Source organism: Akebia trifoliata, chromosome 12, assembly GCF_017979445.1.
Source record: "Akebia trifoliata isolate Shusen 1 chromosome 12, ASM1797944v1, whole genome shotgun sequence".
Classification (NCBI taxonomy): Eukaryota; Viridiplantae; Streptophyta; class Magnoliopsida; order Ranunculales; family Lardizabalaceae; genus Akebia; species Akebia trifoliata.
In genome coordinates this window covers 28248688-28264903 of record NC_141386.1, presented here as the reverse complement: position 1 = coordinate 28264903, position 16216 = coordinate 28248688, and the positions used below count along the sequence as shown (strand labels likewise).

At 34.6% G+C, this 16216-nt stretch overlaps 1 protein-coding gene across 1 annotated transcript; it reads left to right on the top strand.

Annotated features, from left to right (window-relative positions):
• Positions 1-5303: 5303 nt before the first annotated feature.
• LOC147389290 (calcineurin B-like protein 1) lies at positions 5304-14794 on the top strand. Its single transcript, XM_086419113.1, has 9 exons — positions 5304-5496; positions 5793-5923; positions 8793-8875; positions 11126-11185; positions 11846-11954; positions 12082-12134; positions 13543-13623; positions 14344-14456; positions 14610-14794. The coding sequence occupies exons 2-9, from the start codon at positions 5812-5814 to the stop codon at positions 14671-14673; spliced, it is 675 nt and encodes a 224-aa protein (XP_086275239.1). The 5' UTR covers positions 5304-5496; positions 5793-5811; the 3' UTR covers positions 14674-14794.
• The last annotated feature ends 1422 nt before the right edge of the window (positions 14795-16216 follow it).

Here is a 16216-nt window from a genome sequence, read left to right as displayed (position 1 = left end):
GATCCAAATTTATGTAACAGATCCAAATTTATGTAACAAATCCAAACTTCAATACCTAGTATAAGTAATATAGTGTGTGTGATGTGCAGATGTTGCACATGCTTGGGGGAGGGACCCATACGCCTTGGCTCTGGCCCTGACTCATCCGATCCTCCTAGTCGGACGTAAGTTTGGACACCCCCGTTATAAAAAAAGAAGAAGTTATGTTTCAAATTAGATATGATTTTGGGTCTATCCAATCCATTAACAACCCTAAAATTAAAGGAAAAATTACTTAAAGGTCCATGTTGGAAGGTTTTCTTTCTTAATAGTCTTTGAATTCGGAGCGATAACTTGATAGTCTATTTAGTAAACTTTTTTCCACCTTAATGGTCCCTCGTTATTGTCGAGCTCACCACTTTTTATTTATTGTCAAGCTCACCGCTTTTTATTTATTGATCGAGGTCATTGTTTTTTATTGTTGAGTTTAACAATTTTCATTGATGACTTCTACAAATTTTAAAAATTATCGAATTCGACTAGATAAAATCCATTCGTTTTTTGTGTGTGGAAACTTTTGACTAAAATACATAAAAAGATCGACTAAAAGCTAGACATAATATTTTATCTAGATGATTTCAAATTAAAAGAACTGTAGATGCAAACAATTTACTCTATCTTGAGATCTGTGACGATGCCTTATGATCGCATCTCCTCGTGTTCTTGGGTGTGCTTGCAGCAACACATCTCCGACACCCTAGTCAGAACCTTATTACAAAAATAATGTAAACTTCAAAGGGAGGAGAACTCATACCTTTTAATACCTTTATCCATCTATTTATAGAGATGGAACCCTAGGATCCCTTTATATCCTATTATCGATTTGATTTTTATCCAATTTAAAAAGTAGATCTTCATTGGTGATTTGAAATATATCTAGTAAATATTCGGTTCTCATACAGTCTTCATTTTTTAGGACTTTCCCTAACTATAATTTTAACACTTTTTAATTTAATTCCTAATATTTTCCAATCGAGACCCGAACCCATGGTTGGTTTATGACCGAGCTGCTGAGCTTATCCTGGTATCTCCATACCAAACTCAAATCCCTAGGTGCCACGTGTCACCCCTTGGTACTAAGCTAGAAATATTCTCCACCATACCCTTTCTCAAGGGTTTGGACTTTTAGTCCAAGAACCTGAGTATAAATGACGATTCCATGAAACACGTGACCGTACACTTTATAAATTCTTATTTCGAGGTATAAGATCTATTTAGTCAATGTCTATGTCATGCGTCATCCGCCTTTTTTACTTTCTAAAATGTGATGATTATAATACATCGATTTATTTGAATCGTTGGTTTTGTTACATGTTGCTAAGTATTTTTATTTTACAAATATATTGTCCAATCCCCCATTTTTTGTCATTTTTCGCTTATCGTTTGAGCTTGGTGTCATTATGAACTAAAACTTTTAAGCTAATTGATATAACTCCCTATAGTCAGGGCTTGAAACAAAAATCAATTAAACCCACCCTTAATGGTTGGACTTGGCCCCCTTACGAATGTCATTATTAAAAATAAAGACGAGTTAGCCTGATCCTCATTGCTTAGGCTTGGTTCCTTCATGAACCAAGTTTTAATTAGTGAATGACCTACCCCAATGATCGGGCTTGGTTTCCTTTACGCACCAAGACTTTCGTTGTGTACCGACCTTCTTATGGTCGGGTTTGACTCCCCTAATAAGCCAAGATTGACCAATCCCAAACGGTTGAGCTTGACTCTCCCAATGAACCAAGGTTTGCCAATCCCACACGATTGGGCTTGACTCCTCCAAAAAGCCAAGACTTGCCAATCCTTAATAGTAGGATTTGACTCCCCCAACAAGTCAAGGCTTGCCAAGTCCACACAGTCAGGTTCAACTCCCCCAATAAGCCAAGACTTGCCAACCCAAACGATCAGATTTGACTCCCCAACGAGCCAATGTTTGCCAATCCCAAATGGTCGGACTTGACTCCCATAAGAATCAAAACTTGCTAACCCCAAACGATCTGGCTTGGCTCCCTCAACAAGCTAATGCTTGCCAACCTCACACAATCGATCTCGGTTACCCCAATAAGTCAAGATTTGCCAATCCCAAACAGTTGGGCTTAACTCTCCCAATGGTTGGGGCTCGACTCCCACATGAACCAAGACTTACCAACCTTAAACGGTCGGATTTGATTTTTCCAATGAGCCTAGGCTTGCCAACCCCACATGGTCAGGCTTGACCCTCACACGAACCAAGAATTGCCAACCCTAAATAGTCAGGCTCGACTGGCCCAACTAGCCAAGGTTTGTCAATACCACATGGTCGAGCTTGACTCCCACACAAACCAAAACTTGCTAATCCCAAATGGTCAAGTTTGACTCCCCCAACGAGCCAAAGCTTGCTAATCTCACACGGCAAGGCTTGGCTACCACACAAATCAAGACTTGCCAACCCCAAACGATCGGACTTTACGTTAAGTGATCTCGTACGATGGACTTAAGATGTGGACCAGACTTTCCATATGAGTCAGGTGTGGCGTTAAGTAGTCCCGATCGATTGACTTAAGATGTAGATCATACTCCCTATATGAGTCATGTGTAGTGTTATGTGGTTCCACACGACCGACTTAGAATGTGGGCTGGACTCCCCATATGAGTCAGGTTGCGTTAAATTCCTTGCAGGCTACATGTCTTTAAGTAATAGAAATAACTACAATTGCACAAAAAAATAATGTATTTTCAATCTAGTATTATCGATTTGTGTCTTTACCTAAAACAACGTAGTTTGATCAAATTTGATTTACAAATCAATTTCCTAGGTTAAACCCACTTGACTCGTTGAGTAGAGATCAATTCCCCATTAACAAATTATTTATACCACATGACTTGGTGAGTCGAGGTTGAATTGAACCTCATATACATTTTCTAGTAATCCATTGAGTTACTTGACTTGGACAAATTCCTAATTATTCGTCACGTAATTCGACAAAGTCCCTTTGACTCGATAAAATTTCTGAATTGCAAACTTAGTAGCTCAATTTTGTAGAGTCGCTCAACTCATCGAGTTTCTAATTAATAAATTTGATTCCTTAAATCAATAGTCTCCTGACTCGATCGAGTTAGCAAATAATAAATTTAACTACTTGGTCCGATAAAACTCGTTTTCTCAAGCGAGTTTTTGTCTAATAAAATTATCTCTCGACTCGATCGGATCGTCAAATAACAAATCGGGTTTGGATTGAACCCCCCATGACTCGGTTGAGTCATCAATTTTTCAATTTCAATTGACTTATTATCTCAATTGGATCCTTAAAATATTTAAATTTGATCAAACTAGTTAAATTTGAGGGAATCCTCACTAATGGGATGACACCTACCGATATTGGTGCACATTCCAACCAACCCTTTACCATTTATTATCCAAAATATATTGCCAATATAGGGTTTCAATATGCATCATAGGTTGATGTTAAAGCCTATTTTCCCACTTATACCCATTTACGTTCTTGTTTACAAACTAATGGTTTTATGCACGTACCTCACCACTTAATCAACTTCAAATTTAATATTATTTAGTTTTACTAATAGTAGATTCAATGCACATAAAAAATGATGCGCATGCAATACACCTTTTGACAAATCAAAAGTTAAAGTAAATACCTGTAATTGAATATCACGAGTATTGAGTCATCGTTGAGCCTCTGAGTACCGAGTCAACATGCCATATTACTGCTGCCTAAAATTGTTTTTAATACGTAAGTTTTAACTTCTTCAACACACCTTGTCACCGCCATTAACACCTTTTAAAATTGGTTGTAACCATTTTGATATAAAGGAATTGATATATATATACATAGATATGTCGAATCTCCCTTTCTATCAAAGAATAGATTAGATAAGATCTTATTTGAGATCAAAGGATTCGAACCACATATCATGAACCTTCCCCTTGTGAAATCAGATAAAAAACTCTCGTTCCACCTGAACTCTGATTTTGGTGTAGCCTCCAATTTCTTGTCAAGATCCCAATCGTTTGACATGGGTAAGCCGTGACGACATTAGTTTGTTTGATGTAGTTTTTTATTCGATTCCACCATTATGATTTTTGTGAGTATTTTTGACTTGTTTCCTATGAGTGGCGTCAAATTGTAAATGTAAAAATTTGCTTTACCTTGAGATTTGTAATGATCTCTTGCGATCTCCTCTTCTCGTTCCCCTGGTGTGTGCTTGTAATAATATCTCTCTGACACCCAAGTCAAAATCTTAGTACAAAAATAATGTAAAATTCAAAGGGGTGAGAACTCATACCTTTTAGTACATCTATCTATCTATTTATAGAGATGAAACCTAGGATCCCTTTAGATCCTATTATTCATTTGACCCTTATCCGATTTAAAAAGTAGATCTTCATTGGTGATTTGGAATGCATCTAGTAAATATTAGGTTTTTATATATTCCTCATTTTTTTGGGAGTTTCCCTAACTAGAATTTTAACCCCTTTTGATTTAATCCCAAATTTTCCCCAACCGAGACCCGAACCCACAGTTGATTTGTGCTCTAGCCGCCGAGCTTACCCTCGTATATCAATACCAAACTCGAATCCCTATGTGCCATGTGTCGCGCTTTGATACCTAATGAGAAATATCCTCCACAAGAACCATCTTTTATAAAAAAAAGAAGTAAAATATTTGGAAATGACTTATTACTTTTCAAATCCTTAACATCAGAATGAAGTCTCCTAAACTCCATAGGGATGTCTAAAATCTATTTTCTGTAATTTATGAAAATGATGAATTTGAACGATTAGGGCATATTCGACGTTTTAATCATGAAAAAGACGAGGAATGAGGTTCAATGACTGATTAGAAATAAAAATTTTACTAAATGAATAATTTAGAGAAACCCTAAAGTTAGAGACTAATTAGGAAAAAAATCCCTCCTCACTCCTCAAGGAACCTCCAAGTAATTTTCCCAACATTAAATTGCTTTAAGTGCGTCAAACTTTACTACTCCTACTTCAATATTTTGCCCAATAGACATCAACAACCTCCATATTAGACCATATTGTTTGGTTAGGTAACACTATTACGAAGAGGAATGGTTAGGTGTCTGCATGGCACGGTTTTCTTGGACTTTTAAACATCACGTCGTGCACGCAGTCCGATGTATTGAACTCTAACAAACATATGCCACGTAGACACAACATTGTAATTTAAACGGGACACAGTTCTGGATCGCTCCCTCCCTTTTCTATCTCTTTATATTTGTTTTTATTTTTAACTTTAATAATAAATCTATATTGAGTTTTATTTTTAATTTTTGAACACAAAAGCGAAATTTAAGGCGATTCTTTAACTCAAGAAAGTTAAACCCTCCATTTTTATCTTTCTTTCACGATTCCAAAATCTTCTCGAATCTCTTTCTGTCTCCTTCGATTTCATCAGATAACGCCATTCTTCTGTTAATTTTCCGTTAGGATTCCGTCTGGTAAGCTGCTCTTCCGATCTCTCGTTTGTTCTATCTCAGATTTATTTTTTGAAAATTTCAATTTGATGTTCAGAGGCGTTTGGATGAGCTAGAGAGAGATTTTTTGGTGATTTAGGGATTCCAGTAGTTTTGTTCATTATAAATTTGTTTATTTACATGTTTTTGTTAAAAAATTTCTTTAGAAATGGTTATCTTGCTTCGTTTTCTGGGTTTAATCATAATTTTCTTTTCGAGTTTGGTGGTTTTAGTTTTGGGAGACTCAACTGAAGTGGTTGATTTTGGGTTAATTTTGCAAGGCTGAGATGTTTCTGATTTATGAAACTGAAGCCTAAGCTTTGGCTTTGGTCAATGGGCTGCTTTTCCTCAACAGCTAGGAAACAATCCCCTGGATACGAGGACCCTGTGAATCTTGCATCTCAAACTGCTTGTAATCCACTTCCCAATTCCCATTCTTTTAAATTAAGTGATTTATGATGCTTAAGAGATATTTCCATTATGTTTGTTCGTCTCAATATGTGCATTAGGGATCCTTCTTTTAACTTTTCTGAGTATTATACGTAGTTTTAGTATGATGGGTCTTAATTGAATTAAATGTTCAATTTTTATTAGTATGGGTTGTTTAATTGCTTCAAACATCTTGCGTTTTTTTTTTCCTTTGGGTTATTGATGCATCGATCGTGGTTTTGAGATATGTTGAATGATTCGAAAGTGTAAAACTTGGTCATTAGTAATTGGTGTGATGTCAATGTTAGTGGTAGATATCGATTTCTTTTTCATATTGTTTTAGATTTTGGCAAATTAAAAATACAATCCTTTCTAAAGTTGCATGTCTGGGATCAAAACCCATCATTCAGCTGCTTACGGCCATCAAAGAAAGAAGTTGCACTGCATATGTTCTGTCTTGGTTTCACTTCTTAAAACTCTTAGTTTCTGAGCTATTCCTTTGTACTTTTCCCTTATTATTTTCATTGACTAACACCACATAATTTGCAAATAGTATACACCAAGGGACCTCAAATTGAATAAGGAATCCACCCTTAGCTAGTGCCAAAAGATATGGGCTAGGGAAAATCCATGGTGTAAGCCAATTATTGCTGGAAACTCCCTTGTATCATCACTACCTGTATTCATACTACTTATTATTTGATAAGCACATGCATGTCTTTATTAAAATCAATATGCTTGCTTGGGTCCTTTTTTCCTGTACCCTTCTAATTAACTCAATGTGGACTCTATGATATTATTCTTGAAGTCAATAAAGATCACTTGAAGTTCCTTCTAATTTTATTTTTCTCTTCTCTAGCAGTTGTTTAAGAACATAGTCTCTATAGTCAAACTTCTTGAGATGAAACCTAATTGGTCAACTGATATTGTTATTTGTAGTTTGAGCCTTAATCTTTATCTATATCTCTAACTTTTGTTTCATGATCAAACTCTTTCCTCTAGAATAACATTCTAGTATTTCCATATTGGCTGTTGCATCCCTTTTAAAAGAAAAAACTATTTGTTTTCTATTCGATCCACACTTTGAAGCCATTACATGTTTGCTAATCATTCTGAAGTATTGTTAGTAAACCCTTATCCTCATTGCACCTTCTTATAACCTCCATTCAGTCTTTCCTTGCATTCTCATTTAGGTCCCCCTTTTGTAAATATCCTTTTTCCATTTATATTTCCTGTAATAACTTCTTGATTTCCCCCTCAAATTGTCTCATGATACTCTCATCTAGTTCTACTTTGGGTACATAAGCGTTCCTTTCATCGTCATCATCATCATCAGAGCCTTACAACCCCTCTCCTAGGACAACTTTAATAGACCAAAGCTTGTCACCTATTCTTTTCGCAAGTCATCAAACCTTTCTCTACTTTTGTACCTACCCCATTTCTAACATTTTACTTTCCATGTGAAAAACCTGTTGACATCCCCACCAAGCATATTATATTTCATGTAGACATGTTATCTTAACTTTATTCTTGTAGATTACCTAATTTTCTTGCACTTGTCTAGCTTGTTGTGGGAACTCGTACTTTCTCTCTGCCAGAATCAGACTTGTTATAGCGCATTGTTTCTAGAACATGTCCTATCCAACCCTGTTCAATTATCACTGCACTTGGTTATGATGCAACCCATCATTTAGGGAATGCCCTTATATTGGTCAAAATCAACAATTTAGATCTATGTGGGGATATCTGACAATATTTGTTTTTTATATTAGCTATTAACCTAATATCAGGTTTTAAAATTTTGTTTTGAGGCAAATTTATGGTCAAGAAAAACTGAGGTAGTCTAAACCGAACATTCAATCCAAAACATTCCCAAAATATTCAATGGTAAGCTGAACGTTCTGCCGAAGCATTCTGAAATTGAATAAAACTTTGAACAATGCTCCACACAACCATCTTATCTGTAATCCAGGATTGGGAACAACTATGCACGTCTAAATCTCACACGCTTGGAATTAATAATGTGGTCTTTATTGAGTTAGAAAATTAAACAGTGGGTGCTTTGAACAATCTATTCAGCCCAAAGGGCCTATTCCATATGGATAAAGAACCTTCTTATATATTATTTCTATTGAAAAATGTAAAAATTCAAGGGCTATTTCTTGTAGGAAAAGGCAATGCACTAAAGGATTTGGGCGGATATAGACAGGCGCATTGTCTACGTGATCAATTCAGAGGGTCCTATATCAAATGGATGGTTTGGCCTGGCCACATTGACCCTCCATGTGGCTTAAAGTATCGGGCCATCCAAGGAAGATGTTTGCATGGCTCATATTTAAAAACCATTTTTCTTAGCAAATTATGTAATATATGCAGACCCTTACTGAAAAAGAAAAACTCTAGGAAGATTAAAATAAATTCCAGAAATGCTCAAATATGTACTATTAGTATTACAAACACATTGAGCACTATTATTTGGGCTATCATTTAGACTTTCTTAACATTGCATATATGTTAATCAATGCTTCCAAATATAAATAAGTGAAGTTGATTTTTATTTATTTATTTTATGATTGGTGAGATATTTATTTTTCAACAATCTTAATATGGAAAACTTATCTTGTTTAGTTGAAGTTCCACTGTTAATCCTGTCATGGAGATCTATGGTTAGATCTAAGCAGTCAGTTTCTTGCTTTTTATTTATTATTGGAAAGAATATTGTAGTCATTCTTAAGATGAATCTACTATTTATTCTCATCTTGGTTCACTGATAAGGACATTTTTTTGGGTTGGATATGTTATTAATGCTTTATGGGAATGTGGCCAACTAGATTTACTTTCTTATTTTGCAGTCAGTGTTAGTGAAGTTGAAGCACTTTTTGAGCTTTTCAAGAGTATTAGCAGTTCTGTGATTGATGATGGGCTAATAAACAAGGTACTCTATATAAGCACATGCTTGTCCCACCAAAGTTTCATTTTTTCTATCCTTCACCTTTTTGCTAGAGTTGAAGACGCTCTATTCTGTTTGCATACTTCAGCTGTGCTGGCTTTCTATATTGATCCCTCACATCTCATTTCTTATTTATTTTCCTTCTCCACTAGGTTATGTATTTCCACTAATTTAGTTTTGCACTAAGCTATCAATTGTTTTGGAAGGTATTTTATATTCCATGCTAATTATAAAACCAGTTGTTGCAGATATTGTTTTTCTTGTAGAATGTATTGTTCTTGTTTGTTGGTTACTTGATATAGAAGAAGATATGTGAAAATTGATTCATAAAAAAAAAAAAAGGAAATGTGAAATTTGAGATGGAAAATTCTTCATTTCCAACTAAGCCAATTGGAGACATCGAGGACACCTTTTTTTTTTTTTTTTTATCAAACTGTTTCTATTCAACAAGGCAATTACTTATTGTATTCTATGTTAATCTCCACAACAAATTCAATGACTCAATCCAAATCTCTAGGAAAGAAACATGAATTTTAATTTGTTAGGTTGAGTTCTTGACAAAGGTTTTAAATTTTTTATAAGTATAATGTTATTCAAAAGTAAGAAAAAGTGGAGGTTTATAAGACCTGCCTAATAGAAGAAGGGAAAGATGAAAAGAAATTTAAAGAAAAAAAAACAAAAACAAAAACTGAAGTACACCAACTACTGAAAACTAATGACCACCAACTTTGAAAAAGATTTAAAATTGACCTTGGGAATGTCCAATACATATGCACCAAAGAAGTGAAATGAGACCAGATGACTTTAGCAAATGAACTAGGAATGAGAAGATGATTGACTGACTCACCACAAGCAATATAAAGAAGACAAAAATCAAGAAGAGTAATACCTTAAGCAATTATACGATCAGTGATCAAAATCCTATCTAAGGAAGCCAACCAATTGGAAAAGAACATCCTTTGATGGAACCTTAAGGCCCCCAGATACCCGAGGCTGGAAATTCTAAAGATGCACCTTGAAGGAGAGGGTGATGAAAATAATTTACTAATAAAGACTTCATCTCAACCCCGTGACCAAACTGCCGATCTTCCTCCATCAAAGGGAGGGAGATACAACACTAATGACTAATAATGCCTAGTGATGGATTGAGATTTGAAAGCAGCACTTTAGTCTTTAGTAGAGAAGTGCAACACCACTGGTCTTCCCAAAAGGGTTCTATTCCCCCTTCCCACTCTAGGGATGGATCTCTTTTGAAACTCTGGAAGCTTTTTTAGTATGTCTTTCCACACACAACGCCCTTACAATTAGTTCACTACACCACTTCCCAACCCCCTGACTCCCCACATTAGCATTGACTAATGCCAAGAAACATATTATACATGACCAACCAAACTTTAATATGGGAAGAAGAAAATGAACCCACTCAACTATTGGCTAAATTCCAATCGTTGGACTTAGTGGAATAAGAAGATGCATGGTTGTCTTACGTTCCTTCATTATAGTGGAATAAGAAGATTCATGGTTATCTTATGTTTCTTCGGTTCTTTTCTTATTACCTCATTACAAGTCATCATTTTCCCTTCCTCTCATCTTGTTAGAGCCTTCAACTTGTACCAAAATGCTCATTTTTTGTTGATGCCATAATTGATCTTTGTTGTACATCTCAACATTTAGCTCCATAAATATAATTAGTATTCATGTTATGCGCAAAATTCTCTTTAATTTTATCAATACTGGCCACATAATATTCTAGAAAGGCGTCTCCATTTCAGACATCTGACACTAATTCTAAAGAGCACCTCCTCACCAATTTCTCCATTTTTATTAATAATTTAACCTAAATATTGGATGTGGTCTTTTTTGAGGTTTCTCGGTCTTCCATTTTTAAGCAATGTCACATCCTTACACTTATCCTTACTACATACTTCACTGCATATATTCTATTTTACTCCTTTTCTTAAAATCCTTAGTTTATAAGGTATTCTTTGTTGACTCTCCTTGATAAAGTTGCTCTGTACAAATCTTTGATTGATTCACAGATATAACAATTTAACCTTTATTGGATATATTCAAGTTCATAGTCAGGGATTATACTTTCATTGATTTTATCTCTATGCATTTTCTAGTAAAAATCTCATTAAGCTTTTTGAGCACTCAAGAAACATGAAGAATGCTATTTGAAGAATTTAATTTGATGAAGATTGACAATTTTTATTGTTTCTTTGTCATATTCAGGAAGAATTTCAGTTGGCTCTATTTAAAAACAGAAAGAAGGAGAACCTGTTTGCAAATCGGGTACTATGTTATATCCTTGTCTATTCATCTATTAGTTTCCCAAAAGATATTCATCTATTAAAAATGGAAAATCAAGTAGATTTGTATCATTCGTATGGTATCTGAAAGTTCATTAAGTATCCCAACCATCATGTCCTGGAAGAATCTACCGACACCTGTAACCTCCTTTTTCCTGGAAAAGTACGCTTTTGCTGATCTCTTAGAGGTACTGGTGTACTTATAAGAAAATTTATTGACCTCCACCATGATCTTTGGAGTAAGGGCATTTGTTCATAACTAGCTCTTCAGTGAACCCAATGAAAACTTTCATCACAGTCAACTCAATTGATCTTGGTTGAAAATGGGTTCATATTGTTGGATATTGAACAGCTTTAAATCTTTGATGATAAATATGTAGTGAGTTGGGGTTATTGATTCTTGTCAATGGGTATTGACGATTACTTGTAAGCAATAAAGCATTGTTTATTTTGGCCATACTATTCTATTTATTTTGCATCACATTGCATATATGATTATTGTCCATTTGTTAAGTTGAATTGCCTGAAGTAAAGTTCATGTTTCTAATTTTTATTAATGTTTAATTCAGTCTCCTTTCTCACAAGATAAGTTCTAAAATTTGATTATTTTGTGTTTTTTTAACTGTGACCAATATGCATTCAGATCTTTGATCTTTTTGATGTTAAGCGAAAGGGAGTCATTGATTTTGGAGACTTCGTTCGATCTATTGACGTGTTTCATCCAAATGCTCCACAAGAAGACAAGATTGATTGTAAGTTAACCTTTGTTAATAGTTTCCTTTGTATTTTCCAAAATAAAGAGGTTTTGTTATTTTACATTGTACTTGAAAGTTGAAATAACTTATTTACTGTGCTTGCTAAATTCAAATGCTATTACAGTTTCATTTAAGCTTTATGATTTGGATGGTACAGGCTTCATTGAGCGTCAAGAGGTAAATAGAACTATTTTTGTTTAATTCTTTTTTTTTTATAAGTCTAAATTTATTAATCAAACCAAAGAGGATGAGAAATCCACTGCAATACTAACCAAAACAAAGGAAAAGGAAGCCAAAACAACAAGAAGACTCACTGGATTACAAAGAGCAAAGCTCAACCCATCTAAACAAGAAATCCTCAAAGAAGACTCCTTTAAAATCTTCATTTAGTTTGTACCAAAAGAAGAGGAGGCCAAGAATTTCCAAAAGTACTTCTCTAGTGGCCTGCTCTTTTCCTTGAAAATCCTCTTGTTCCTCCTCCTTCCACATGACCCAACAAATGGCAAAAGGTAAGATAGCCCAAAGATATCTCTTCCTCCTTGGGAAGATGTTATGATTCCACCCCTCAAAAAGAGAAAACACAGATAAGGGGAACACCCAAGCTATGTGAAAGAGAGAAAGAAAATGGGACCAAATTTCTGAAGCAAAGGAGTAAGATGTGATTACCTGATTCTCCACGAGACTTGAAAAAATGACAAAAACTAGGGCCTTGTAGACCCCTTTTCAATAAATTGTCCCAACTAAGGAACTTGTTAAGGGATGCCAGCCAAATTATCACAAGACTTGCAAATGAATTTTTGTCTTGTTCTTTTATTTATTACATTTTATTTTGTTGGTGCATTTTCATGTGAGATGTGAAAAAGCAGGTGCTATTAGGACTTTCAAACTTGTTTTGAGAAAAACTGCTAGTGACCATGCGAAGAATTGCTAAAATTTCAAGCGCTTGCTATTTTATATTTTGATATATAGAAGTGCTTGCTCAGTAGGGCAGTATATTTTAATTTAAAAATAAAATACAATATTAGACATATTTTCCTTATATTATTGTGGGCACACTTTTGTTTTGGTTAAAAAAAAAATGTTTCTATATTTTTTTGGAAATTTCACTAGGTACATCTTGCAATACATTGATCTTATCATACCCACAACAGCTTGAAATTTTTTTGATGATAAAAACCTCACAACTCAGGTTTAGACCCATAGCTCAGTTGCTTTGACACATTGCAAAGCAACTTTGAGGTTGTGGGTTCATGTCGAGCTTATACCCATAAAAAATAAAAAACTCACAATTCATCTTGCCCCATACACAGCCTCTAAATGTTGGGATAAGGCTTCAATGATGATAACTGACAATCGTTCAAATACCTTTTCAAGTAAAAACCAGCCGGGCGTTCTTATTCTTTTTCTAGTTGCACCAGCTGGTTGTCATTTTACATTTTTAGGTGGCCTCAACTTATTTCAGAATTATATAAAAGATTCAACGTGGAAAGCATTTCAGATTCTCATGGTGATTCAAATATATATTTAGTGGCCCTTTTTTATCTCCTCCTAAGCTTGGACAATATTGTTAATGTTGTTTTTGCAGGTCAAGCAAATGTTAATTGCACTCCTATGTGAATCAGAAATGAAGCTATCAGACCAAACCATTGAAACTATACTCGATAAGGTAATTATTATTTCTATTGATGAACACACCTTCCCTTCTCCCTGTTAAGACCGAAACCAATGCTCCAAAAAATACCTAGGTGTTAATGGGGTGAAAAGTTTAAGTCATAGCCTAAGGATCCTAACATATTCCACACTTTATGGCGAGCCCCTTGGCCTTCTTCCCAAGTACTAGGTACGCCGTTTTGTTTTTCTGTAAGTTGCCCCTTCCCAGACTAATCATGGTGGCCTACTATGGCAGACACCCCCCTTCCATATACCGTACTATAGAGGAGCTCCATTTTTTTTTCGTTTGTTTTCCCCATAATCAACTCCCCATGACTTGAACCTTAGACGTGGGGTTTGCTTTGATACCAAATGTTAAGACCCCAAACCAATGCTCCAAAAATTCCTAGGCAGTAATGGAGTCGAAATTTAAGTCACTACCAAAGGATCCTGACCACTCCCCACCTCTCTCCCCAATGTGCTTCCAAGGAAAGGTTTATTTTCACCAGGTTTTCTTGAATCATCCGGTTGACATTTATTGGGCCATGTAAAAAAACAAAAAGGGCAGGCACTACATGGCCTGTACAGTGGAAATCCTGGACTAAATATAATATGTGGCTATTTCATTGTTTATTAGTAGTTGAAGGAAACTTTTTAAGTTATCAAACATTCAAGTAGAAATTATGGAGTCTCTGATTAAAAAAAAAGCTTATTTTTAAATTAATTATTTGAACAGACATTTTTGGAAGCTGACATAAATCAGGATGGGAAGATAGATAAAGAAGAATGGCAAAACTTCGTCTCTCGCAATCCATCGCTGATGAAGATTATGACCCTTCCATATCTCAGGTAAGTGGAGTAAGGATTACCACCTTATTGTTGTTGACATTTGACATCATGAGCTAAGTTTGCTTTTTGAACTTATGATGAAATAAATATGTACATATATCATGAATCAAATGGTCCATCTGATTTGTTTTTTTTTTCTTCTCAAAATTACAGGGACATAACGACGACGTTTCCAAGCTTTGTGTTTAATTCAGAAGTCGATGAGATAGCTACATGAGAAATTGTACAATACTCTTTGCTTGGTAAACTTTCCAACATTTGAAGAAAAGTAAAAAATGGGTAGTGATCTTTTGTTATTAATTCGAAGAAGATAGTACAATGGGGGCGTAGTCTATCCACTTATGAGCTTAATATTCATTTTTCTTTGTAGAGTAGCTGTAAAGAACTAGGTCTGATGGAGGTTTTACGAGATTGGTAATAGGGATCAAATTCTTCTTTCAGTTGGGAAGATGTAGTAAATGTGACATGTTTGACCTCTCCTTACAAATCGAAAATGGGAACAAAAAGTATAATATTAGCGAAGTGAAGTGTTCGGAGGCCCCAAGGAGAGTCAAACATTGTGCCAAATATTTTTCAAAATAGGGGTTAGAATTTTGGGATGGGTTGATTTTTGGTGAGAATGATCTTTACATCTCACCAAAAATCTGTTCATTTTGAAACTTATAAACTTTACTTTACAAGTTGAAGAGTTGTGGATCGTCCGATTTTTATAAATCACTTTTGATGGGGCTAGAAGTTTCAGATTGGGCTTATTGATAGTGATGCTGATCTTCTCATCATAGAGATTATCCTCATAAAAAATCAGCCCATTCTGAAACTTTTAACCCATACAGTGAATAAATGTTTGCCTTTTTTAGGGCCTCCCCATCTCTGAATTAGCAGTTTTATTAGGTATCACTGCATATTTGTAGTTGCGGATTTTTCAGCTTAGCCATCCAAAGAAAATCACCAATCAGTTGTAAAATCATTCAACCAAATTGATTTCAGGTAGCTTCGTTTTTTTTCTTTGTTCAAAATATGATAAATCAACGTCAGTCAATGCTTTGAGTTGAATTTAACCCCTTGCTAGGAATACTGTATCTAAATTAGTTATCTTGAATTTCGCTTAATAATTCAAAGATGTGGAAAATTTTAGATTTTGCCAAAAAAAAAAAATGCCTTAAAAGTTCTATAAAAATGGATCTTTTTTTCGGGATGCTATAAAAATAGATCTTGTTCTTCCATTACATCGTCCAACTGTTATCACAACTCAGTAAATGGGTTGGTTCCGAAGGTACTTAGTATCATAACAATTTATTTTTTTCAGTTCCAGTTCTTGTTGTCTCTTAAATAAAGAGAATTGGAACTACCAAAAAACACAGGTATGTCTTGGTTCCAGTTCCAGTTCCAAATAATTGAATGAGAAAAATATTTCAAATCAATTTAAAATCTTTTTTTTTTTTTCAAAAAATTAACATATAACCTACAAAATATCAACTTAGTTATAATCTGTTTTACTAAAGATACAAGTTAAAAACTATTTTTTATTTTTCAAAAAATTAAAAATTATCTTATTTACGAGTACAAATTTTTAGAAGAGATGAACCACATTAGCCTCCATAATTTATATAAAAAATTGAAGAACTATAAAACATGTAATAATTTTAAAATTAAACAAAACCTTCTATCATCTATAACGTAAAAAGAACTGACAAAATAAGTCAGTTCCAGGTACCCACCCACCCGATACAACCTAACAGTTCCATTTTAAATCAGTTCGA